Source organism: Diadema antillarum, unplaced genomic scaffold, assembly GCF_040938485.1.
Source record: "Diadema antillarum isolate AM-2024a unplaced genomic scaffold, OU_Dant_1.0 scf00000115, whole genome shotgun sequence".
NCBI lineage: Eukaryota > Metazoa > Echinodermata > Echinoidea > Diadematoida > Diadematidae > Diadema > Diadema antillarum.
Window position 1 is genome coordinate 450,711 of NW_027271004.1, and position 24,643 is coordinate 475,353.

General features: G+C 38.5%; 1 protein-coding gene across 1 annotated transcript in view; it reads right to left on the bottom strand.

Moving 5' to 3' along the window:
* Nucleotides 1–570: 570 nt before the first annotated feature.
* LOC139719793 (regulator of G-protein signaling 7-binding protein-like) overlaps nucleotides 571–24,643 on the bottom strand; it is a 29,224-nt gene continuing 5,151 nt past the window's right edge. The window contains exons 2-6 of the mRNA XM_071631178.1: nucleotides 13,994–14,160; nucleotides 13,112–13,236; nucleotides 6,374–6,560; nucleotides 5,206–5,279; nucleotides 571–2,533 (exon numbers count right to left, since the gene is read on the bottom strand). Of these exons, the coding sequence (XP_071487279.1) occupies nucleotides 2,439–2,533; nucleotides 5,206–5,279; nucleotides 6,374–6,560; nucleotides 13,112–13,236; nucleotides 13,994–14,160 (648 nt within the window). The 3' untranslated portion in view covers nucleotides 571–2,438. The remainder of the gene's footprint in view (nucleotides 2,534–5,205; nucleotides 5,280–6,373; nucleotides 6,561–13,111; nucleotides 13,237–13,993; nucleotides 14,161–24,643) is intronic.

Sequence of the window (24,643 nt, forward strand, 5' to 3'; positions counted from 1 at the left end):
GTTGCACTCATACTCGTACAATCCTAACAATGAACAGACCAACGAACAGAAAATGCCATAATGTGAATGCCACCGCACATCTAGGCCTACCTGTTAGACCTCGTTTTCCGTGGCTTTTAACGCGTCCATCGTATAATCGGAAGAGCATTATCGTCTGCGATATGGGCAGGTTGCATGTCTCGTCCCTCTCCCGCCAAAAGTCCGCCGAGCCGGATTCGAATTGAAAGTCTTTGGGTGACCTCTGTTCATGATGGCGTATGTCTCTATCACACAGATTAGCCTACATCTCAAAATCATTTGTCTGCCCAGAGTCATGGCTCATTTCTCCCGAGTAGACAAGATGAAGAATACTACTCTTGTTTCAGAAGTACACGGAGAGAAAGCAGATGCAACGTTTTTTGTGATTCAGTTATACATTTTTTACCATTCTATGATTTCTGTCAGTTATTGTCTTTTAAGTCCTTTTTACAACATTACATAATATCATGGTTATCTACGAGTACAACGTCATGTTAGTGAAGGGCGAGTACAACGTCATGTTAGTGAAGGGTAACATAAGGTCTTGTGTGCACTTTCATTGCCAAACAGAAGATCACCGAGTGTTTTGATATTTTTGGCATAAATGAACACTTCTGTTAAGGTTTCTCCATCCCCACACCGTCGAAATTGAATTAAAAAAAAAAAAAACCGATATAAAACACGCTTACAATCTGCTATGCTATTTTCTCTTACTCCTAACGTGGTATGCAGCAGCACTTAAGTTCAGAATAAGTTCTGGCACGGGTATCGATACAGCCGGTAATGCAAGCCTTCATTTTGTGCAGTTACAAAAACAAGCCACTCCAAAAAACAAAAAAACGAAAAAAATTAGAGAAAGTCGTGTGTAACGGGAGTATGCAGACCAGTCACTGCCAGTACCGCAGAGATTATAATTGAGAGCAGAATGCGCTCTCCCATTGGTCCCAGTATATACGGTCCATACTTATTAGGATAGACAATGACATTGCAGTCACAAAATTATGCAAGTGCGAAGGTGCCCGCGAATTGCCCACTGTTGTTGGCTTCCTGACTACCAACAAACAAGAGAAATCAAATCATCTGAACGGATGATATCCACCTTGGGGTTCGAACGACTTTCTGCTCAATCTGATAGCTCTTGTCGCATTTCCATGTAAAGTAGAGTACTCACTCCCTCTCTCTCGCTCGTTCTCTTTCATTATCAAGATAAGTGACATCGATGATGACCAATTAAGACAATATTATTACGCATTACTGATTGTTACGTCAGTCCATTTCCCCCAAGAATTGCCTCAAACAAAGAGTATAGCCTTTGCAGCGTTAATCAGAAATTCTCGTCCAAAAGGGGAAAATTAACAGCCCTATCGCACGATGTAAGAAAAACGATAGTTTGAACGGACGGTACCTACTATAGAGCGTTTGTTTCACCTGACCAATTAATTCGGTATTTCCGAGTTTGAGACATTGTGTTGCCAATTTGGGTCGACCGAACAGAAACAGTAACAATTCTTATAGACGAGTTAGCTTGAATTAAACAAAATTCAATCGTGTTCCATTCTGCATGTTCCATCGTGAGAACAGCCTCACCCCCTTAAAAAACGAGAGAGAAACCATAGTATTTATGTTGCTTTCAAAACAGTTTGTCTTTTCAATACGTACTTTTAGTTTGTAGCATCTTTACATAAAGTATATCAAGTTATTTTGTAGGAAAGCCGCTGATTAAAAATCCCCAGCCCGAAGGAGGAGAGTAGCCGTTCTCAAAGGTAGATCACCAGACTATGATAATTTTCCCGTCAAAATTTCTTCAAGTACATCTCACTTGGTAACACATGCCAGTGATTCAGCCCAAGGAATTTTAGTCGCTTATTTTCTGACAAAAAAGCTTATGGAATTATACCCAGCAAAGGAAACGACATTGATCTCTCCGCTCCGCATGATAATATTATTTCATCAGTATATCGTAACCTTACTTCATTGCCACGATTCTCGTACATATAGGACTGATACACGAATTACAATCAGCGTAATGGACTAAAAACTGCACTGGCTGAAAGAAACATATCCACCAATCCGTAGGTTTTGGAAGCCAAACACGCAAATACAAGCACGTTTTGTCTATTTTACTTTTCCATTTCTGTTTTCTTTCCTTTCCTGTTACGATGACGGACAAAACGGCACCATGCCTACAACTGAAGGTGGACACGCAATGTCCACCTTTGGCGAATTTGGTCCATGCCTGCAAACTACAAACTATAGCGAATCACCCTCATCACAGGTGTCCTGTAGAACCCGTGCAGGTATAGGATAACTGCTGATGCAAAATTTCAGTTGCTAACAACTTTCTCTTATTCATTTTGTGTCTTTTGTTTTTTATTCATATAGTTTTTATTGTGGTCAAGCGATGGGACCAGACGTCTGACCTAAAGGGGCTTCGAACAGCAGCACCATATCAGCCGCCTCCTCATCTTCCCAACGCCACTGACCGGTAGAACTTCCGAGATGAACGCACTGCCTTCTGCAATGGAGGAAGAGGAGAATGAAATGAAATTGGGATAAAGATATTAGGGGAGACATGAATCTCTATAGCGCATAAGTATACTATCATAATCGTGAGAGATAATTCAAAAAGTCACATACATCAATTATAGATAAATATAGACTCAAAGATGAATGAACAGACTGGAATACAGTGGAGTGATCTTTTAGAATGGAAATAACATGAATAATATGGGTTTGTTTTCCTTGTTATAGACCACGTATACAGTGCTACAAGTCTTGCGGCTAAATTTTGAATGGACTTATGTCGTATGTTGATTTGTTGCAGATGGAGACCAGATCCAGAGGACAGAATTACAGAATTCGAGTTGTGATGAGATGAATACATGGACCAAAAATTGTTTAGTATCATTGCGTGCTAGGGATTTTCGCATTACAGAGCTAAGTTTGAGAGTATAGAAGCAAAGTTTGAAGATTACGAAGTTGATAACATACAGACCTTGAGATATTTGAGACTTGATCACCAAAAGACACACAGCTATAATCAAACATTACTCGTAAATTGTAATATTATCATTTCAAAAAAAAAAGTTAGGGCAAAGAAATCTTAGAAAGCATTATTCTTAGAATCCAAAAACTATAAATTCTGTCCTGCTTTCACTTAGTTTTAATCCACTCAAGTCCATTCAAATTTCAATTACAGTTCCTTTATACATCATCTCTCGAATATAGGCCTCATTGGCACCAACACAACGTCTCGAAGTGAGTATTCAGCCTTCTCTAAACCACTACAATGTTTTTGATGCAGTAAGAAAATAAAAATGGAAGTGGTCATGAAGAGAATGATATGGTATTCTTTGAGACGCAATTCATGAGGCGCAAGTCGACCACAAGCTATAGCGTCCGCAAAAAAAAAAGTTCCATTTATAGACAATAGCCACAGGGAGTATATATAAGTGGTTATACATGTAATTATTTGTAGGTCTGACAGTGCTATTAATGTCACATTTTTTCCTTTTTCGAAGCAAAACGGGACGAAATTGACCCCATTTTTCAGCCTCGGGGATCATTCCAAATACCACGTGAAAAGGGTAATTTTTGTTCACATTCTGAGGTCTGCCACAATGACGTCAACGGACTGGCATGGACAAGTACAAAATATCATGACCTATTCCGCTACTTCCTGGGAATATTCGTCAAATACCTGATATCTATTGTGTATACCCTGACATCTAAAGATTCGTTGAGAATGAAACTAGTGATTGGTTGCTGTTGTTGTTGTTGTTTTTACATGAACACCACCAACATGTACCGTTAGGCACAAGGCCCTCGTCAGGTTGCGTGCAGTATATTACATACCGTGTATATCATTTCATATCGCCCGCTGGGAATGTCTATTACTTTAAAAAAAAAGAACATCTTGTAATGACAATGTACAATATTCTCTGCAAAATGTGATTCAAATTATGTCTCCGCAGCCTTTACACGAACGTTATCCTGGAATATTGATCGTTTCACATTTCATGCAAATTGACAGGAAACCGTACCTCCGCAATGCTCATTTTCACTCCATTTTGCTTTCTTTCGTGTTTTTTTTTTCTTTCTGTTTTTAAACCGAGCATCAGTCCATGAAGCGGAATCTCGCGGCGCGCCGAGCCGAACAAGTGATGTACAAAATGAAATTACCCTATGGTGGGTTGGGAACAGCGAGAAATGGTGATGGTGCGGTGAGGGATGGAGGGGGGGGGGGGATGTGGGGAGGGTAAAAAGGTTTAGTTACTGTGCATATTTCACGTTCTCATCCGCATGCCATTGCGAGGATGACTACACTATATAGCATCATGCCCAAAAGTCGCTTGATCTGTGAGAGGTTCGGTAAAGGCACTGATGTGTAACTCGCCTCTGCACATATAGGCGGTTCATATCGCAGTCAGCCGGTTCATCTTTCGATCAACTACAGCCTTCGTCACCTATAACGACTAGCCGAAGGTTTGCCGCAGCCATAAAGGGCAAAATGCATGAAATTGGTGCAGTGCGGTAAAAAAAAAAACCCAAAGATGAAAGAAAAAGCAAAATGCGCTTTGAACTGACTTAATGATTTCTCGTTGCGATGCGAGCCAACAGTTTCATACGCATTGCACGTTTCAAGGAAGAAGCAGAAACCAGCTGAACTTTACGTGCCTTAAGATGACTATTGTACAGTATGCATGGAGCAAGAAATGTTTTGGAATATAAATGTGTCATAAATAGCGATCCTGAAACTGTAAGAGCTACAAAGCCGTCTTAATAATCTTTGCCCCCAAATTGATAAATCATTGGCATGTGCAGACAATGACATGCATTTATTATGCTTATCTCCTGGTTTGTGTAAAGATTATTGAAAATGACGCAGAAAAACTCTTCACACACAAACACCGTATACACACACACTCATGCACACAAAGATATGCACGCACACACACACAGACAGCGCGCACACACACACATACACACATGTAGGCTTCATTTTAATGAATGAATGTACTATGTATATATACCGTGAATTGCTTAATTTTTTTGTGAATAAAGTGCAATAAGACCACGTTACCTGTATATATAATGTATTCCGCTATGTCAACATCTATACGATACTGTTTTCATTATCAGTGACGACGGTGTCTTTAAAGTAAAAGAGAGAGGGAAAAAATGTACCTGGAGTTCTTTGCCTCGGAAGTAGTTCGTTATGGTCAACTTCTCTCAGCATTGCCTGGACGTGTTTGATGTCTCTGCGTTCCAGAGGAAAGAAATAAGGAGGATAAAGAGGTGCCAATAATTTGAGGTAAACACATTTTTTTTTCTTTTGTTTTGCAATACACATTGCGTGATGGAGACTATTAAGTGCAAATAACGTATGAATCCAACCAGTATTGTTATACTTCCTACTTCAATCAGTTTGTCATTATACTTCTGGTGTGCCGTCTAAAAGAAAATTTTATATTCCTGCGATAAATCAAAATGAAATAAATCATTATCTTTATATACGGTGTAAATCAAATGAAATCAAATAAAATGAAATCAAATCAAATTAAGTCAAATCAAATCAAACCAAATAAAATGAAATCAAATCAATTAACCCCCATTATTAAGTCTTTGGGTGATATTGCTACAGAAATGATCACCACGAGAGCCCAAATTGAATTGGAACCTACATTGGTATCTCTGAGTTATAGTGCCTATCCTAAATTTGAGCCTCTGAATTTTACTGCCATTCTAAATTGGAGAGAGCTTAGATGGAGCTGGTTAATATTTATGTAGTATCATTCATGATTCTGCATGTAAACGTGTACCGTTTATATAATCAACAACACACGGCTGGAAGGAGAGCTAGTTTTGCTCTACTTTGAATTACAGTGAATGTTAACAGTTATACATACAACATTCATAATAAAGGGTTTAATCGCTTATCGGGCTAAGTGCCATTTTTAAACATTTTAAGATGATTTCATCATCTGGGGCATTTCATCAAGCGTTTTGTGTGATATTTTTCTGACAAACTGTTATAAGCTACCGAAATACTTACATCTGATTGGCTTAGAGCAAATTTGTCTGAAAAAAATCCGACAAAATGCTTCAGGAGATGCCCCCCATTGAGCAAAATAAAATCTTTCAAGTGATATCTCACTTGTTACGTAACAAGGAATATGCTTGAAGTTATGATTAAAACATCCCATATTTTCTTATAATTTTCTTCGTTTTTATCAGCTTTAATTGCAAATATCTCAGTTCAAGTTCTTTCGAGATCAAAATCTTAATGTACAAAAAATTTACCATAAAAATGTGGTTTCTGAGGGGCTTGGTGAGTGAATAATGTTTGACTTACACGCATATTTGCTCTAGGTCGTCTTTGTTCGTGACGTGTGTATCGATGACCATCGATTCTTCCATCTGTTCGGAGATGGCCAGCTCGCTCTTGAGTCGGTCGGACCCCTGCACTGGGTTTGTCAGGGGTTTCCCCGCAGGCCAGCTCCCCTTCCCCGTCGCATCGGAACTATCAACAACGCCAGGAACTACGTTTCAGATTCAGACAAATGAAAACGAGTTCGAAATAAGTGAGAGTTGGAGAGCAATCGTCAGCAGTCAAGGATCAAATTGGCAAACCGGGTGAGGTTATGTAGTAGATGTATCTCATCAAGAAGAGGAAGATATTTAAAGAGAGAACTAAAATGAGAGAAAGGAGAGAAGACGTAGAAAAGCGGAGATGAAGAAAAAAAAAACCCGACAATAACGATAATGACATTCACGATCACGATGATGAAGTTGATATTCAGATAAAGAAGAAAATAATGGGGAAGGAGATAATATACAGATGAAGCAAGGAAAGCAAAATGGAGATTGAAAAACCGATCGATTAGAAGTTCTTGCAGCGACAAGTGAGATGTTTTCAACCGGAAGAGCAGGGGGGAAAAAGTTCAAACGTAAACCAAAGTCTTCCCCATGTAAATATGATCTGTACAATAATTCATATCAACGGCATCACACACACACACACACACACACACACACACACACACACACACACACACACACACACACATATATATATATATATATATATATATATATATGAATAACACTATGCATTTAATAGCAGGGTATCATTGCACTCTTGTCACATAGTACAATGTAGTAGGCCTGTAATAAATGGGATGGTCACTCTTAAACACTGTTGAATCCGGTCAAACACTGATGTCTCACATTCCATTCACAGGTCATTGTATGTTTGTTTGTTTATACGTACAACTCTTTTGCCAACGACCCCCCCCCAAAAAAAAAAAATAGAATTAAACAAAAACTGATGATGGCCGGTCATTAGTAAAAATGATGACCAGTACAAAATAACTACTTCTGTTCATCAGGCACCGTGGTCTCGTATTGTAATGCTCTTGGCAAATCGTTTGCGTTATGTTCCACGTCAGCATCTTCTTACAGGGCATATCAAGGTAATGAACTCCCATACCGCAGGCCTATACTCACATAAACACATACAACACACCCACACAGACACGCACACATACACACACACACACACACACACACACACACACACAAGCATACTTGTCCACATGAAGGGCTGGGTCGCACAAAATGCAAATTTAAACTGCACTCGACCAACAATGGGCCATCTTACACCTGCAAAAACATATGCGAGATGAAACGGATACCATGACAACGCGTCACACATTGTCAATTTCCCATATTGATCCGTCCATCTATCCCCGCCACTGGCGCGTGCCTGTGTGGACGGAAGCCGCGCAGAAGAATGGATTTACCGGTCACGTGACAAAAAGGGTCAGAAAATGGAGGCGGGCTGGGCCGCAGACTGGCGTGCATAAACGCTTGAATAGAGACGAGTCTCTTCCAGGGAAACGTGCACGCACGAACTTCACATCAGGATAAGATTAGGCCTTACCTCGGTGACCTAATCTTGCGAAGATGGATATTGCAGTAAATCCCTGCCAACTTCAACCGCTCGAGACGGGCCTACAAGGCATGAAAGCCACCGAATGCACAATGATCGAGAAGCGACGAGCTTCATAATGTATTACGATGGTGGAGGGGTAGCGCTCGAAGACCATTCGCAAATGCTTTCCCTCTCCCAACGTATAGGAATGCCCGCGGTGTTATTTCGACTGCATTTTTGATGCCACTTCGTTCCTCTCTCCTCGCTTGACAGAATATTGTGTTACTTTGCTGATATGCAGAATAGGCCTACAGCATATGAACCCTCGATGCAAGTCCTTATGCTGCGAATGTACAGCTACCGAACAAAAACGATGGCAGAGGATCCTACGAAATCCGCCAACCCCCACCCCCCCCCCCCCAAAAAAAGAAAGAAAATAAAAACACACAATTACAAGAACTATAATAAAACACCTCCTCACACCAAATTCCAAAACGTAGCACCAAAATCAAACCTCTGATGTGTTACAGTTAAAATAACATAAACCATGAAAATATGACAAAGTCGTAAACCATGCTCTGAATAACAACATACATTACATATTCTTAAGATATGACTGATATTTCATACAGTACCAAAGTTCTAATACAAAATCGTCATTTATTGTGTGTTCCTATATTGTCTCTTCAAGTTCTTGCACCTCCATCATCTTTTGTTAAAGTGTGATCAATTGCCTAAATATCACGGGCCCTACAAATTTGTCGTATATCAACACACACTTTCGTTTTTCAATCACCATTTCAAAACGACTCAAATACCTGGCTAAGATTGTACTAATCCTCTTTTTATCCAATAACTTCATTGCAAAAACCAATAGTCCTGACTGAGCTAAAAAGTGATTCCTGCAAAAAAGAACCCAGAAAAATAAGCCAAATTATTACAAATGAAAAATGGAAAAAAAAAAAGAGAGAATGGTCTTGACTTGTTGCAAATTGACTGATGGTGCTGCCCTGCCTAAATCTCCAATAATTCAGCCCTTACCTAACCACATGGAAATTTGATTCTTTGCGGCGACTTTTCAAGTCCGTGTTCGGATCGGACTACGGTTTTGGTTATTATTCGGCAGAGAGCTATAATGCTTTTTTTTCCAAATGATTAGATTGTGGACCATAGCCCAGGAGCTAGTGGGAGTACAAGCAATCTCATGGGAAAAAGAAAGTAGATCCAAGTCGATGAAAGGAGCGCGTCTTGTATGGGCCTTTTTGTTTTTTATTTCTCCTCCTCTTCCGTCTATAATTTGATGGGGTCATTTACGGTATTCTCGTTTATAAATAGACATATACTCGGTGACCAAACAAGCAAAGGCGGGCTATGAGGCGGTGGAAACGAGGACTGAGAAACGAAGCTCATGGTTAACATCGCCAGCGTAACGGGGGCTGAGCTGCCCCAATCTCCAGCTGGCGTATTCACGAGGGGGAAAAAAACTGATGTTTGGAGAGAAAATTGGCGAGAGAAACCCACTAAGGTTACCTCTTTGATCATCCTCTGTTGTATTATTCTTCCCATAAAATTGGTATTTAAGGAGCACAGACTGCGTAGATGTGGCCTTCCGGTGTTTACCCCCAAGTGAGCCGTTCCACCTGGGAGAATGGGCGTCCAGGCTTCGTCGTGAAAATTGATATCTTTTTTTTATTGCAGAGTAGAAGCAAACAACGATCTGGGTGTAAAGCGATTCATTGGAACAGCACGCATCAACTTATCTTGTCGGTGTTTGCGTGTGTTTTTTTCTTTTTGTTTTGTCTTTGTCTTTCCTGCTCTCATTAACTGAGATTTTGCTATACGAAAAACAAGGCGTAAGAGAGAAGACAGCGTGGAGTCAGAATAGAGGACGAGCTATAAATACGACGCTGAATTCATATCTCTGATATCCCCACCACCTGGATGCGAAGGATGCTTATCTAGAGCACGAAAGGGGCGTATAAACGGTAATTGAGGTTAAAATAGCGGCAGCACGTCTGAAGCGCGCCTAGAACTGGTTACCATGGTGATACCATTACGTTTTGCCCTTTATCCATTTCCCTCCCTTCTTCTAAGAAGAGAGAGGGAGAAAGACTACTGAACTGTGTCTAGTCTCGACTTTCAAATACACAGGAGATCCCAAGATCAAATTCCAGTTGGCTCTCTCTTTAAATCTTTGGGCAAGATTAACCACAAAGTATCTCCTCTTACCAAAGGTGGACATGGTAGAAAATTGGATACCTGGCAACGCAGGGGTGGAAGAATGGATGTCTAGCAACGCAGGGGTTAATGATGATGGTCATTGGCATGATCATCATCATCATTATGCGATCATTTCTATGGCTCCTTTATCTCACGTTTCGTCATTGTCGTCATCTCTCCTTCTTTGGTCAATAAATCTTAAATATCGCAAAATTCAGTATTCCTCAGAGATCGTCAACTTTGGTCATGCTCCGTTCCAAAGGTCCTTTGAAAATGTACCTCTTTTTTTTTAAGATCTTAGTTCTTAGTATTAGGTTTTTGGTGACATTACAGGTGATATACTTTCCAATGAGACTTTCAGGACGATGGGAGTTTGTTGGATTTTGTTTGTTTGTTTGTTTGTTTGTTTGTGTATAGATGAGAACAGGACATTATCCGCATCGTATCTCTTTCGTCACACATCCCAGTTTCCACATGCCCTTCATGCTATAATTTCAATTTCAATTGTTTCAATTTATTTCATTTTTCGACAAAAATATTATTATATAGATATCACTTTTTTGGTAACAGAAAATAAGGTGCATGAAATTACGCATCTATAATAATATGCGAATCTTGGGTTACTTTCAACTCGCGTATTATCATGATTATGGCCGGACAACTTGGTTTCACCAAAGAGGTATCCACACACGGTGTGTGTGTGTGTGTGTGTGTGTGTGTGTGTGTGTGTGTGTGTGTGTGTGTGTGTGTGTGTGTGTGTGTGTGTATGATAACTCCTCAGTTTAGTTTTGACAAACTTGCCTGACTTCTGTTTGTTGTCATGGAATGGCACGAGAGCGTCTGTATACTCCACGTGAGGGCTAGAATCTGTGATTGGCATGGCGTGTTTGTGTTCGTGAGAATTTCCTCGCGTGCAGTCACACACATCAGCCCGTTAAACGCAGCGGCTAATCTCTTCCTGTCGTCTTCAATACTATAGTGTGTTGCATGACACGCAAACTGTGGAGGGAAGATCTATTCACTGAGATCCTGAACATGTAGGTCTCTATAATGCTGCCACGTGGTCTCTGCTTTAAATAAGTATAGATTTCTTTTAGCTGCCGCAGGAGAAGGGTTTTTAATTCAAGATGGAACATTACCTCTTTCTTGGCCGAAATTAATGGGAGCTTGTCTTATCTATTTGAGGTGTACCATTTGCATCGACTCTCTGAGTCTTTCTTGCAAAGGTATACTTTCCATTCTGCACTCTCTGTTCTGATAACTGTAATCATTTTTATACACACATATATATAATTATAATATATAATTATAATATATATATATATATATATATATATATATATATATCTTATATATATATATATATATATATATATATATATCTTATATATATATATATATATATATATATATATATATATATATATATTCGTATGATATAACCCAACAATATACCCAAAACAATGTAGAGCACAATATACATTAAGTCCACTGTGGGAAGGTAATGCAATCATTTAAAAGGTCAAATGGTCAAAAGACCACTGATTGTTATTTGTAAGTTCGCCCCAAAGCTTTCCACATACCGTGATGCCCTTGCATATCGCAGCGATGGTGCGCCATTCTTCCCCAACCTTTATTAAAGGATAATGTCCAAAGAGATAGCGCCCGCTGGCCGGGCAGGATTTGTCGAAAATATTAACTGATGATCCCGGGACTGATGATAATAGCTATAAGCATCTTGTTCACATTCATGTTTCTCGCAGTTAGATGACATCGTCATGATATATAGGACCTTTTTGTGACGAGTGAAATAGTGGTTACACCTTATGACATTAGTCGTCATGGTTGTTCTAAACTATCAAGTTCTCAAAATTGTCATCAAAGTTGTTGCAAGATATAGCCTCTCCTCCGCACGTCTGCATAGTATGGAGCAATTTGTGCTGAGACTAAACGCACATGTCATAATTATAGCACACGGAGAGAAGTATATGATATTATTTATTTACCTTTCTTTCCTCACTTGGATCTTCTGAGGCCTCTGGGTTACATTTTCATTTCAATCGATATCTTCCGCGCTGGGTTTTGATGAAAGTTTTCTTGTCATGACAGGATGGTGTCCGCTCTTTTCAGAAATACAATCGAAGAACGAGCATAATCACCAGTTCTTGCTTCTGTCTCACGCACGATATCATGATCCGTGAACGCGCCGGTATGGCTGCGTCTGTGTTTGGAGTTTGCGAACGCCATATTCCGCACTATTCTCGAACTTATTGAATCTATTATCAGTCTGCGCGCGATTGCAGCGAAATAAGAAAGGCAACCTGCCGAGGCTTGAAAATGAAAGGTTGTTCGACAGAGTAGTGCAGTATTGCAGCATCGAAGTTGGGAAGGAGCAGGATATAACACGGCCTAGGATCGCAATAGATGATAACAAAGTTAGCCCATATACTCCTTTAGATTGGAGATTTACAGGTGGATCATAATAATAGCACATGGTTACAATATTTTCGTTCTGCACTCAACACACACACATACACACACACACACACAACACACACACACACACACACACACACACACACACACACACACACACACACAAACACACACGAGTACAGCCACATATGCACACACACAGCCACATATGCACACACATTACCCAAACACACACACTCACGGAGAGTCTCACGCACGTATGCACACACGACATACACAACAAACGAGCCGCCGATTCCCCTCGTCTATCCGGAATCGTGGCATCCCCGAACATCCATTCCTACAGAAGGAGGAGAATAGGAGGAGGAGGAGGAGGAGGAGGAGGAGGAGGGATGGAGAGAGGAGCGGCGGAGTGGGGGTGAGATGGGGTGAGGTTAAGCTCTCATGGATTACGACGCCCGGGCCCCTGTGGGAGTGAAGACAGTAATCTTTTCAACGAACCTCTCAATGCATCGACGGGGAAAATCTGGAGCAGGATCAGCGACTTAATCATCTCGTTCACGTACATCTCCATACATCCCGTCAGCTGGATGAAAAGGCGCTCAAACTCCGGCCTCGTCTTGCACCTGTCAAATGAATACACACACACATACACAAAAAGGGCTTGATAAAATAATCTCATCGAAATCGATTCAACATTGTGTATCTTTTTGTTGTCCTAGCGACGGAGTAAACATTATCAGCGTGATCGATGGAGATTCAATTTGCAACGTTGAGACTAATGCCCTTTTCTCTTCAGAAGCACCACTTAAAACACAAGATAAAATTCAGACGTTCGTATGTATACTTGCTTGCTATGTACAAAATATACAATTGTAAATTTCTACACTCTACCCTACTTTGCGTAACTGATTTATTGACGTATTGCTTTGCTCAAAATAAAAATTGTCTCATAATTATGTTTATAGATTATGCAATACCCGCCAGTGATGAATAAACATAACATGTGGTAGCAGATCATTTGCAATAATCTCTAATTGGTAGAACATTGTGTGTGTGTGTGTGTGTGTGTGTGTGAATATCCTCTCATTGGAGAACATGCAGACTTTCGTGTCGTTATTAACAAGCAAAGGATTAAGCAACGTGTAATAAACGTAGGGGTAGCAATTGGAATACGCACTTCTGCGTACATTAGGCGTAACGACACTAAATATGCACAAGAACACGTTATACAAACTTGATAGAATTACTCTGTTTCCTTACTTTGTTTTTACTTTATTTCACTGATTGCCATTAAGATACAAAAACAGACAAGTACAATGTTCTCTAATTCAACAACGAAAATGTTAAGAACCCTGCAGATTATGCAGCACCGGACCTTACCCACGCATGTGCGGATAGAGCTTCGTCTTTGCCACCTTGGCTGCCTCCAGGCACTTCCGCCGGTAGCGGCGCACTTCATGCCGGAAGTGGGAACAGTCGCCAAAGTCTGCTATGCTAATGAGTTTCTCGCGATAGATGGCTACTTTGACGTTAAAGTCACGCACCAGCTAGAAAGGAATCAGTGAGACACACGGGAAGGGAGGGTGGGGAGAGAAAAAATATGATCATGAGTATTACATCAAGCTAATATGCTACGCTTTATTCGATATTCAAGTGTTTATCAATATTTATCAGACTGATTATAGGCGTCTATCAAAATTGTATAACCCAATGTAGCTTGCGCCAGTCACGAGACTGCAAAAGAAACAACAGAGGTAGACATTTTTCTTATTGCAGTTTTGCAAAATCTAAGATACATGCCGGGGTCTTCGCATAAGCAATGAATGTCATTAATTTTATGGATGAATAATCATGTACAATCACGAATACATGCGCACATGCAAACACATCACATTATAGACATAATGATTATGCGTGTACATTTATAACTGAATTGAACTGAATTGAAAAAAAAACACAAACTACTGGTATGAGTGAGGGACTTCCAGACAAAAGATCACGTGCTGAAACCGTCCTCATTGACTCGGGTCATTGACTCAAAGAACTGCAGTTCCGTCATTCATTTAAATATTATACATATCTTGTGTTACTTACCTGCTCATAAATCACTCAATCTAATCCTGTAATTAGTTTCTATGTTTCGAATCGTCTTCTGTACAATATGATGTTTTTTGGTATTGTTTTGTCCAGTGATAAGTATTGTATTTTGTTGTGAAAAATGAAAAATGAATTAAATTCGGTATTAATCATGGAAGCGATAATCCTGGGTGGAATCTACCTTATGCGAGAAAAGAGAAAGACGCGGAGACAGGGCAAAACAACAGAGATTGAAATGTACACAGAGAAACCTATCACACGGTCAAAAAGTCGGAGCATCAATTAACAGAAAAAATGTAACATAAGACTGATTATCTTATGGTTGATGTTACATCAGGTTTCATTCAACTGATCTTACATGATATTCATGGTTTTCACTTTATTCACTTCAATAGAGCCTATATACTTAAAATCGCACGTGAACAAAAGAACCACATGTCCTTTGTCCTGTAAACGGCGAACAATGCATTTCTTAGTACTAAACGCTCGACTACATGATAATTAGCATATGGAAGCTTGAAGACAACTTTTGACTATGTTTAATGTGTCACGACGAAGGCGCAGAGGATTAACTTTACCAGAAGATTCGACAGTGCTCGGGCATGTACCACCTGGGTTCGTGGATTCAAACATGCACACAGGCACTCACACACGCACACACACACACCCGTACGCACGCACACACACACACACACACACACACACACACACACACACACATACACATACAAACACAAACACACACATACACACACGCACACACATATGTACATACATACAAACACACACACGTATCCATACACACTTAAGAGAGGGAAATAGTGGTTTGAGTTTCCTGAGTGCCCAAAGGAATGTGCAGTTATAATTACATGTCTGGCTGGCTGTTCATATCAGATGGTGCGAGCGAATGTTACTTTTATAAATGTACCTTGTTGTCGTAGTGTTTTGCGTGTTTCATTTGCGTGGCCATAAATGTTGTGATGTGCATATTAGCATTAATATGCTTATACAACATGTCCGTCAAGCCCTCGAAAGTGATGGCATGATCAAGATTTCTGATTACACAAACTTTGCAGAAGCTATGGGAGCTTTAATGTTTTCTGATGATTGTGTGTAGTGTGTATTATGTTTGTGTGTATAAACACAAACAAAGCTGCATGTTTCACTCCATCACGCATATGCATTACAAATATATACATTCATTATCATTATGAAATGCATTCTAAAGCCCAAAATGAAATGAAAGCCTCGGGATTCATTCACTGTGCATTGTCCGGCAAATTAATGTCCCTTTACTCTGCACCATCACCACGGCAACCGCTCAAATTCATTAATTCGTAGTTACCAGCTGCGGGCGGGACTGTAAATGGCGATGGGGAATTAAAGCGCGATCTACCTGGCCAGTGTCACACACGTTGGCGCCACATTGCGCGATGTGCCGCGTATTCAACCAAGACAAGAGGGGACCGCCAATCCGCCACTCGGCTGAAAATTACAGACGACTCATACACCGACTGCATATACTAGTAATTCGCATGAGCACAAATAATATACCGCCAGGCGATAAAATGTTGCAGGCTCTTACTGGTGAATTCGTTGCAGTTCTGTTAGAATAATTATATCGATATTACATTTCAAAGCCACGTTCATGGACTTTAAATTTGACAAACCTTTCCGAGAGCCCTGTATGAATTCATGAGGATTAGGCGAGAACGTAATGGTAATTGACATGATAGTAAATGATTTTATTTTTCAAAGGAAAGAACTTTGTCAGTACTCGTGATAACGTACTTCGTAAAGTTGATAGGAGATATCCAGAGATATAGACACAGAGTATAGAGAAGGCGATTGATTGTATTTCTGTCTTAAGAAGAGGTTTTACACACAAATGTGTTTAAACAGAACTCGGAAAAAGAATGTCAGTTTTATTTACATGCCTGTTTACAAGAGATGATTTCGCACATCACTTGAATACATCAAAGAGCAGATAATACTTTACGGTTAAATTTAAAAGAGTGTACGTGTACACATTGGATACTCTACATTAAACATGCAAGAAAAGAGAGGAAAATGGAAGTGAAAGAATTCAAAATTTAGAAAGGGCTAACATTTGCTCCCGTTTTTCTGTTACAGCGAAAAAGTCCTTAAACTGCATACACTGACAAACGAATTCCCGTGAAGCTGCGCAACCTTGCATAATTGAACGAGATTTCTGAACATAATCCCTATCTCTGACAGGCAGAAGCCGCAAGCCAAAAGATGTGCAGTGACAAGCCTCAGTGGAGGCTAAAACTCACTGTTTCCAGGGTACCTAGAGAAAGGGAGTAAAAATCAACGTTAGTCTAAAGACTATAGACCATTTGTATTCAAATCTATTTAAATGAATTTATTCGGAATTTTCTGCATTGAATATATATATATATATATATATATATATATATATATACATAATTGTTCATTATTCTGTTATGTTCATAATAATTGACCATAATAACATCCGAACATAACATGTAAATGACTTCTGCTTATGTGATAAGAAACCCTAGACACCAAATTCGCAATTTTCTACAATCTACTGACTATAGTATTGAAAATATTGATTTGATTATTCCATTGTCTTAGATGTATTCAGAGAAAATTGCATCTATATAGTGGTTTAGGTTATTTTTTTTGATACGTTATTTTTCGTACGTCCTACATAATTATCTGATATCATGTTGCGCACAATAATACTCTTGCTTGTACGTTTAAACAATTTACATGTGAAAATGAACTATTCCAATTATGTTCACTTAGATACACACATGTATATGTATACTATGTATATAAGCCTATATACATTGTATGTATACATTGTATGTATACATCATGTTCATATATTTTCAAACCAATGTCATGCTCTTGTCTTTACACTCTTTCTAAATGCAGATAATATTTTTTTTTGTCTGACATATACATACATAATATATATATATATATATATATATATATACATAATATATCACGCAGAAAAAACAAACGAACGAATGACCAAGCTGAACGGACAGTAAGACAAAAAAAAAGTTATCTTTGTTTTTTGTGTGTTTGTTTACTTGTTTGTTTGCTTTTTGACATTCACTCGCCGTCCGATTGCTATACATACAAAACCTCCGGTCAGAACGGCGATCTGATGTAAGTAGCCTCGTTGCAAAGCCGGGTTTATCATTCATCATTCGTCCCTCACAGTACGGTGATGTGGCCATGTATCATCCCGTAATTGCGAGACGATAAAACTCCGTAGCAAGGCTGGAGAGCGGAGTATAGGATGCCGTACTATATATGTTGAACGGATTCCGTCACCGTTCATTACTGCGATGACGTCTGATATGTTTGTCTGTCTTAGCGTGGATTACTGGGGAATCTTAACGTTGCAATATCAGCTCCAGCTTATTGGGTTAGTGGAGCTTAAGATCGAAGCCATTGGAGAAGGCAGCCACATGCCTGACGAAGATGAGTTGGTGGGGATGGGGGGGGGGGGGGGTGGGAGGACGCAAATAGCTATCGACCCTGTGGCCTTTCCAAGGGTTTTAGCCAACAGCTTCTTTCTGCACTTTCTTTAAATTTAGTTGTTTACTTCATTTTCTCGTATTTTCTTTGATTTTTCAAGCCATGAGGCAATTTTATAAAGGTCTGCTTTATCATGTTATCCTTATCACAGATTATTATGTTATTTCGTTGCGCACGACAGTGTCCCATACTAACAATTATTTTGTACAATTGATTTTAAGGATGATTGGTCTCTCTGTCAGACCCTCGTATACACTCAGTAACTTTCAACGCTAAATGCCATTCACATTATGTGATACAAAACCAATCAAAAACAAATGTATATATCGGGTAAACGTAAATAGGCCTAGTTGTGATGTGCATGTAAATATATGTTCAGAATTACACAAACACACACACACACACACATACACACACACACGCATATATATATATATATATATATATATATATATATATATATACATGTATATGCATATAAATGCATATAAATGATAGTATCATTCTAGTATGTTACTACTACCAGTTCAGCAATATGCGTCCATCCGACCGCAAGGAGTGACATTTGGAAGGTAGGTCTTGGATTTCCCCCCATCTCCGCAGAAGTAGTGCGGAAAGTGTCTTACGACCACTGACGTGCAGGTACAAGAATATTGTCTCTAATTTCACGTATAGCCGTCACTCGGGCGCCACCGTGTGAGTGTGGTAAACACGTTGGTCAAAACGCCTGGCTGTGAGTCTTCATTTCCAGTCGCTTTAAGTCCATAATTTACATGGGGCGGTGGAACTTTTTAGTGTGTGTGTGTGTGTGTGTGTGTGTGTGTGTGTGTGTGTGTGTGTGTGTGTGTGTGTGTGTGTGTAGGGGGGAAGGGAGTAGGTAGGGAGGCTCAGGCCATAGAAGGGAAGAAAAAAGAGAGGGGAATGCTCGTGCTTTGTTTGGTCGAGTGTTCAAACTATGACGCCTTTACATATTTCATCGTTGCTATGATAAAAAAAACGAAAAAAAAAAAACAGATTGCCAATCCGTCTGTATAAGCAAAACTGTTTTCTCCCAATGAAAGATGTTTTTACCCAAAAAAATAGATAAGAGATATGTGACGTCACCAACGTCAGACACCTCGCTCACTGTTTGTAAAAAAAAACCCACATACACAGAAAGAAGAAGGAAAAGAGGAAGAAAACAAAATATACATGATCTCAGCTCTTTTCGCATGACAGATGAATGGTGAAAGACGAATTATTGAATGGTGTATGGGATCACAGCATCATTCTTAGTCTTTCTGGGCCAACGTTCAGAAAACAAAAAATTGATCTCAAATGTCAAGGATATAGGTAAAAGAAGTGGCATTGGAATGATAAACCGTGAAGAACAACGCGCCCGACATCACATGAACTCGACCGAGCTGATATATCACGGCATGGTTGAGTGTGTTATAACTAACGATGTTGTAAATTAGTATAGACAGTGAGCATTATGTTAACCTTATTGGTTACAACAGAAATTTTCGGTTACGAATAGTATTACACACGTTATAAAACTTATAGAATTAGATGGAGAATTCTGGAGGTAACAGTTTCATTGTGATAAGATTATATTTTTATTTGGTAATTTCAAGAAATTTGGGTTAGTATTTCTTTAGTTTCACTCTCGTCAAGATAGTGATGGCCTCTATACAGCTTATTACAAAGCAGAATAGTATAAGACAAGATTGAGATAATGGAAATGGTGCTATCAAGTTTGAATTTCCTAGAATGACATTCATCATACAACAACAACAACAACGACAACAAGAAGAAGAAGAAGAAGAACAACAGACAACCAGGGCAATGCCTTCTTTTATTTATAATGAGATTCCTTCTCGCGTTTACGTACGATTGTAGATTGTCACTATACTTAACTAAAAGTTTTGTTATACATTATACGGACAGTATCGTCTCCGAAATATCTATATGGATTTGCATATTTTAGTTCCTTGCATATTTTGTATCTGTTTGTTTCTGTACTTATATAGAAAAAAGGAGAAAATTATCAAACTAAATTAAGCCAAACCTAATTCCCTCTCACGTTGAAAACAACATTACGCAAGACCCATGACGCTTGTTGGTGTAAAATGGGTTTCTGTAAAAGTTAAGCTGTGCTAGTTTGGAAGGATCGAGGTCAAAAAATTGTGTCCAAATCTCGACTTTAATGACGTGTTATCCTGCTGTATAAGCTCTTTATTACTCTGATGCGTATCAATTTGACTGCAAATAGACTCTCATTCTAGCCTAAAGGTCCCCCTGACATCAAGTACGTATTATAGACTTCTACTGATGTGAGTTAAGGTCTACAAATCACAAATATTGAAATTTTTCGATCAAAATATGCATTGCCTTTTTAATTGTGTTTCATAACGTCTGCACCCACTGAGCTCCATCCCTGAAAAAAACTACTTTCTTGTCTTTGCTCTCGGAATACCATCAACTGTAAAATTATGTGAAATAACAGCGCAATGTTTAATATCACGCACCTTATAACTTGACTAATGCACAAACTCGTAATAGCAAGGAATGTCTCATAGAATTACATCTCAGAACCTTTCAATATCATGATGGCCATTGAAATGTGGAAAATGTTCCAGGATTAAGAAATCGACAGGAAAGGGTGAGGGTATAATATCATATTTCACGAAACTTGCCTTGCTATTTTTAGATGGACATGGTTATAGCAAGTTACATCTACCGTGAAATATTCTTTGTTTATAAAATTCAGCTGACTTTGTAGCTGAGGACAGGAAGAAAAGCAAGAAAAACTTTTGAAGGTGGAGTTTAGAGGGTGCAGAAAGATGAACAATGAAATCATTAAAATCCTTGAAAACATATAACAGGCTGTATTTCAATCAAACAATTTTTGATTTTATGATGTTAAGGCCTATTCATTTTTGCGGACGTTGCCATGGACACAGAGAAGAATTAGGTGTCAGGGGCCTTTAAGGTACGAAGGAGAGAAAAAGAAGGAAAGAATGTTTACTGGCCATCATTCAGTCCTATGGTATAATGTTGTCATTCTGATGAATAACTTGGCGACAACAGACAAACGGAAGCGACAAGGAATCAGGTCACTATACATTATCCGACACACCCACAGCATTATCTAATGCAAACAAAATTCGACAATACTGAAACAAATGTAGACAGGAAATCCATGACTACCATATTACGCGCAGAACACCGAACACTGATTTATGCTCGATTGGCTGCAAGCGATATCAACATTTGATGGCCGTGTGAAATGAGACGTGAAATTCATAATGTAATCATCGATGAAAAATTTCCCATTTTTCCTTCTCATGACTCCCTAATGCAACACCTCTTATTCTTCCTGCCCCCCCTCCCCTTTACACCACATACAGCCACATAAACAGATTCTCAGCTGATATGGGAAATTTGCGTGTAAGCGGAAGGAAGCTTTTCCTGGATATCTCACCAGCTATATACCATCTATCAAGTCTTCGGAGTGAGCTACGATTCAATCCCATTTTCGTGGAAATAATCAATCTATTATACCGAAGCAAGTAATTACCGTTACGTATTCGACAGGCACATACATTTTTCCCAAAGTTTGCCATACGTTATTTGGAAGTATTGACAAATGCAGCAACAACAGTTACTGATCTGGTAATTATAGTAGCTAATGGATGAAGCAAATATTAATATCTCGCAATTTTTAATCTCTCTGTTACCGTATTGTCTGTAGGACTTTATGGACAACAGACTACCGCCACCATTAGCCACGATAACAGATAGTCAGAAGAATAATAACAGTAACAACAACAATAGTAATAAAGACATCATTTAAAACAACAGCAGTAACAACTGATGGTGAATACGATGATGATGATAAAAAATTTAGACGGAATATATAGAACCAATGGCGTGTGTTCGCTTTAGGGTCCCAGACATTATACCCTTTCAACACAATACATAGTGTAAGGTAGACACCATAAATCACTCCGTGAAAGCTCTTGTCAAAACTCTTGTCGTATAGTTTAGACAATCAATTTCTGATGTCATTGTCCTCGTCAAGCGTTTGTTTATGATGATGGTCTCCTGTATTTCTGTTACATCCAGAGTTGCTTAATTTGTCTTTGAGCGACAGATATACGGGATCCTATATGTTTTAAAACAATGCCTTTTTGTTTTCATTTTGCTTTGTGTTAGAAAAAAAAATATTGGATATTTGAATTAATCATTATCTGTTTTAACTGTCAGATTTAGATTATACTGTGCTCGGTTAGTTCGTTCAATTGACTTTGTATTTCATTAATGCATGAAAAAGAAATTCAGAAATCAAATTAAATCAAATCAAAATCAAAATACAGTGACAGAGAGAATTCGCACCCAGGTTATATGCTATCGAAAAATTTTCTTTTTGTTATGACTGTTCGTTTTCTTTTGTATTTTTTCCCCACTGGGATATTTATTATTCTACATCAAACATATATTCATCAGAACGCATAATACATCATAATGTTTCAAATGACTTATAATATTTCAAATAAAATACTTTGAAAAACAACCAATAAAATATCGTGACTCAGACCATCACATAATACATATCAAGAAACCAGGTGTCTAAACAGACACCGCTTTTTCTGAAACACTTGCAACTTATGATTATTTCTTGCAATACATGTTTCTTTATCATGATATTCCCTTATACTATCTTTACATAAATCAAAACGAGGTATTATTCTTTTTAATTTACAAACATTGTAAAATGATATTTTGTTTTATTTTGTTTTATTTTGTTTTTGTTTTTCTGCCAACCACAATAGCGAGGACTGGTGAGTTGCACAGTTCCAGACTTCTTTTGGAATTGGAATTAGGAAATAAATCAATTTCAAGTTGGAAGTATTGTCCATCAGTGCTTTTTTAGATCATCACTGTAAAAACATCGGTGTTAGATTTAACACCACGGGTATCAAATCTAACACCGATCAAACTTCATTAAAGGACCACACCCACAGGTGTTGAAAATGCACTGTGATGGTGTTGAAAAGTGTTCACCTGACACTTCGTGATGTTAATTTGACACTGTCGGTTACAGTACTCCAATCAAACTTTGAACTACGTTACAAGACCCGTTTGCAGTCTATTCATTAGACGATAAATTGCGATCGCACGATAAATGGTGAACGTTTTGGGAGTGGTGTTCATTATTTCGTGATATAAAAAATTTATAGTCACCCTTTCCTCAGACTGTTCATTGGTTCCGCAGAGTTACTCTTTTCTATAGTTCAGCTTCAAGCGCATTTTTATATCATGCAGAACGATCAGTTCACTGTGACGAGATGAAAATCGATTCCGGGTGGAAGATGAGAGTTGAAGATATTGTCAAAGGAATGATGTGATAGAAAGCCAAAGTACTGACGGTGTCCGAGATGAAGGACATTATTGTGAAGTGTCAGAAGTAAAAAAAAAAAAAATCAGGGAATATATATATATATATATATATATATTATTTTATTGAAACACAAGAGGCGACATCTGTTAGATCTCCAATTCTCCCTTTCTGTAAAGATGAAGGCTAAATGTACATTTCTTTTTCTTTGTTTTTCCCATGCTTGTGCAATGCTGGAGGGTATATTATGAAACTTAGTGTGTATTCAAATTACTTAATGTTTTTTTTTTTCCGGGGGGTGGGAGGCTTGAGGTCAAAGGTCAAACGCCAAGTAAAAATAATTTTGTTTATATATATTTGGGAAATGGTTCAAGGAACTTTCATGGAATTAATACATGTATGTATTGGTGGACAGAAATTGTTTTGGAAATATTACGGTTAAAGGTCAGACATAAAGTGAAAATGTGATAATTTTTTTTTGTTTTATACACGGAAATGGTTTAAGGTATAATGTAATTTTATGGAATTTAATGAATATTCATGTACTGATTGGCAGTGATTATTTTGGAAACTTTAGGGTCAATGATCCACGTCAATTCAAATTTTCATTATTTCTTGTGTATGCAGTGTCTGAGAGTTTCTTGTTCGAATTGTTCTTGTTTTGTGTGAGCCTGCGTGTCATTTTGATTTTGTAATTTTACATTTGTATATTTATGTAATACTGCGTATGTATATTCTCACTTTTGTAAAATCATTTGTAATTCAGCCTCAGGCTGCCATCAATGATTTGTTGAATAAAGATACCATTAATAACTAGCACCTTTTGGCATGATAATGATAATGATATGTCACATGCGAAATTTATGCCTTTCACAAAATTTTCCAGCATCATGTAATATAATAAAAATGCAGGAAATAATTTGATTTGTTGCACGTTTATTAGCGATGCAATTCAACGTGGGCTTCCGTGGCAGTATCGTGCGCCATATATTGTAAATGCCGCC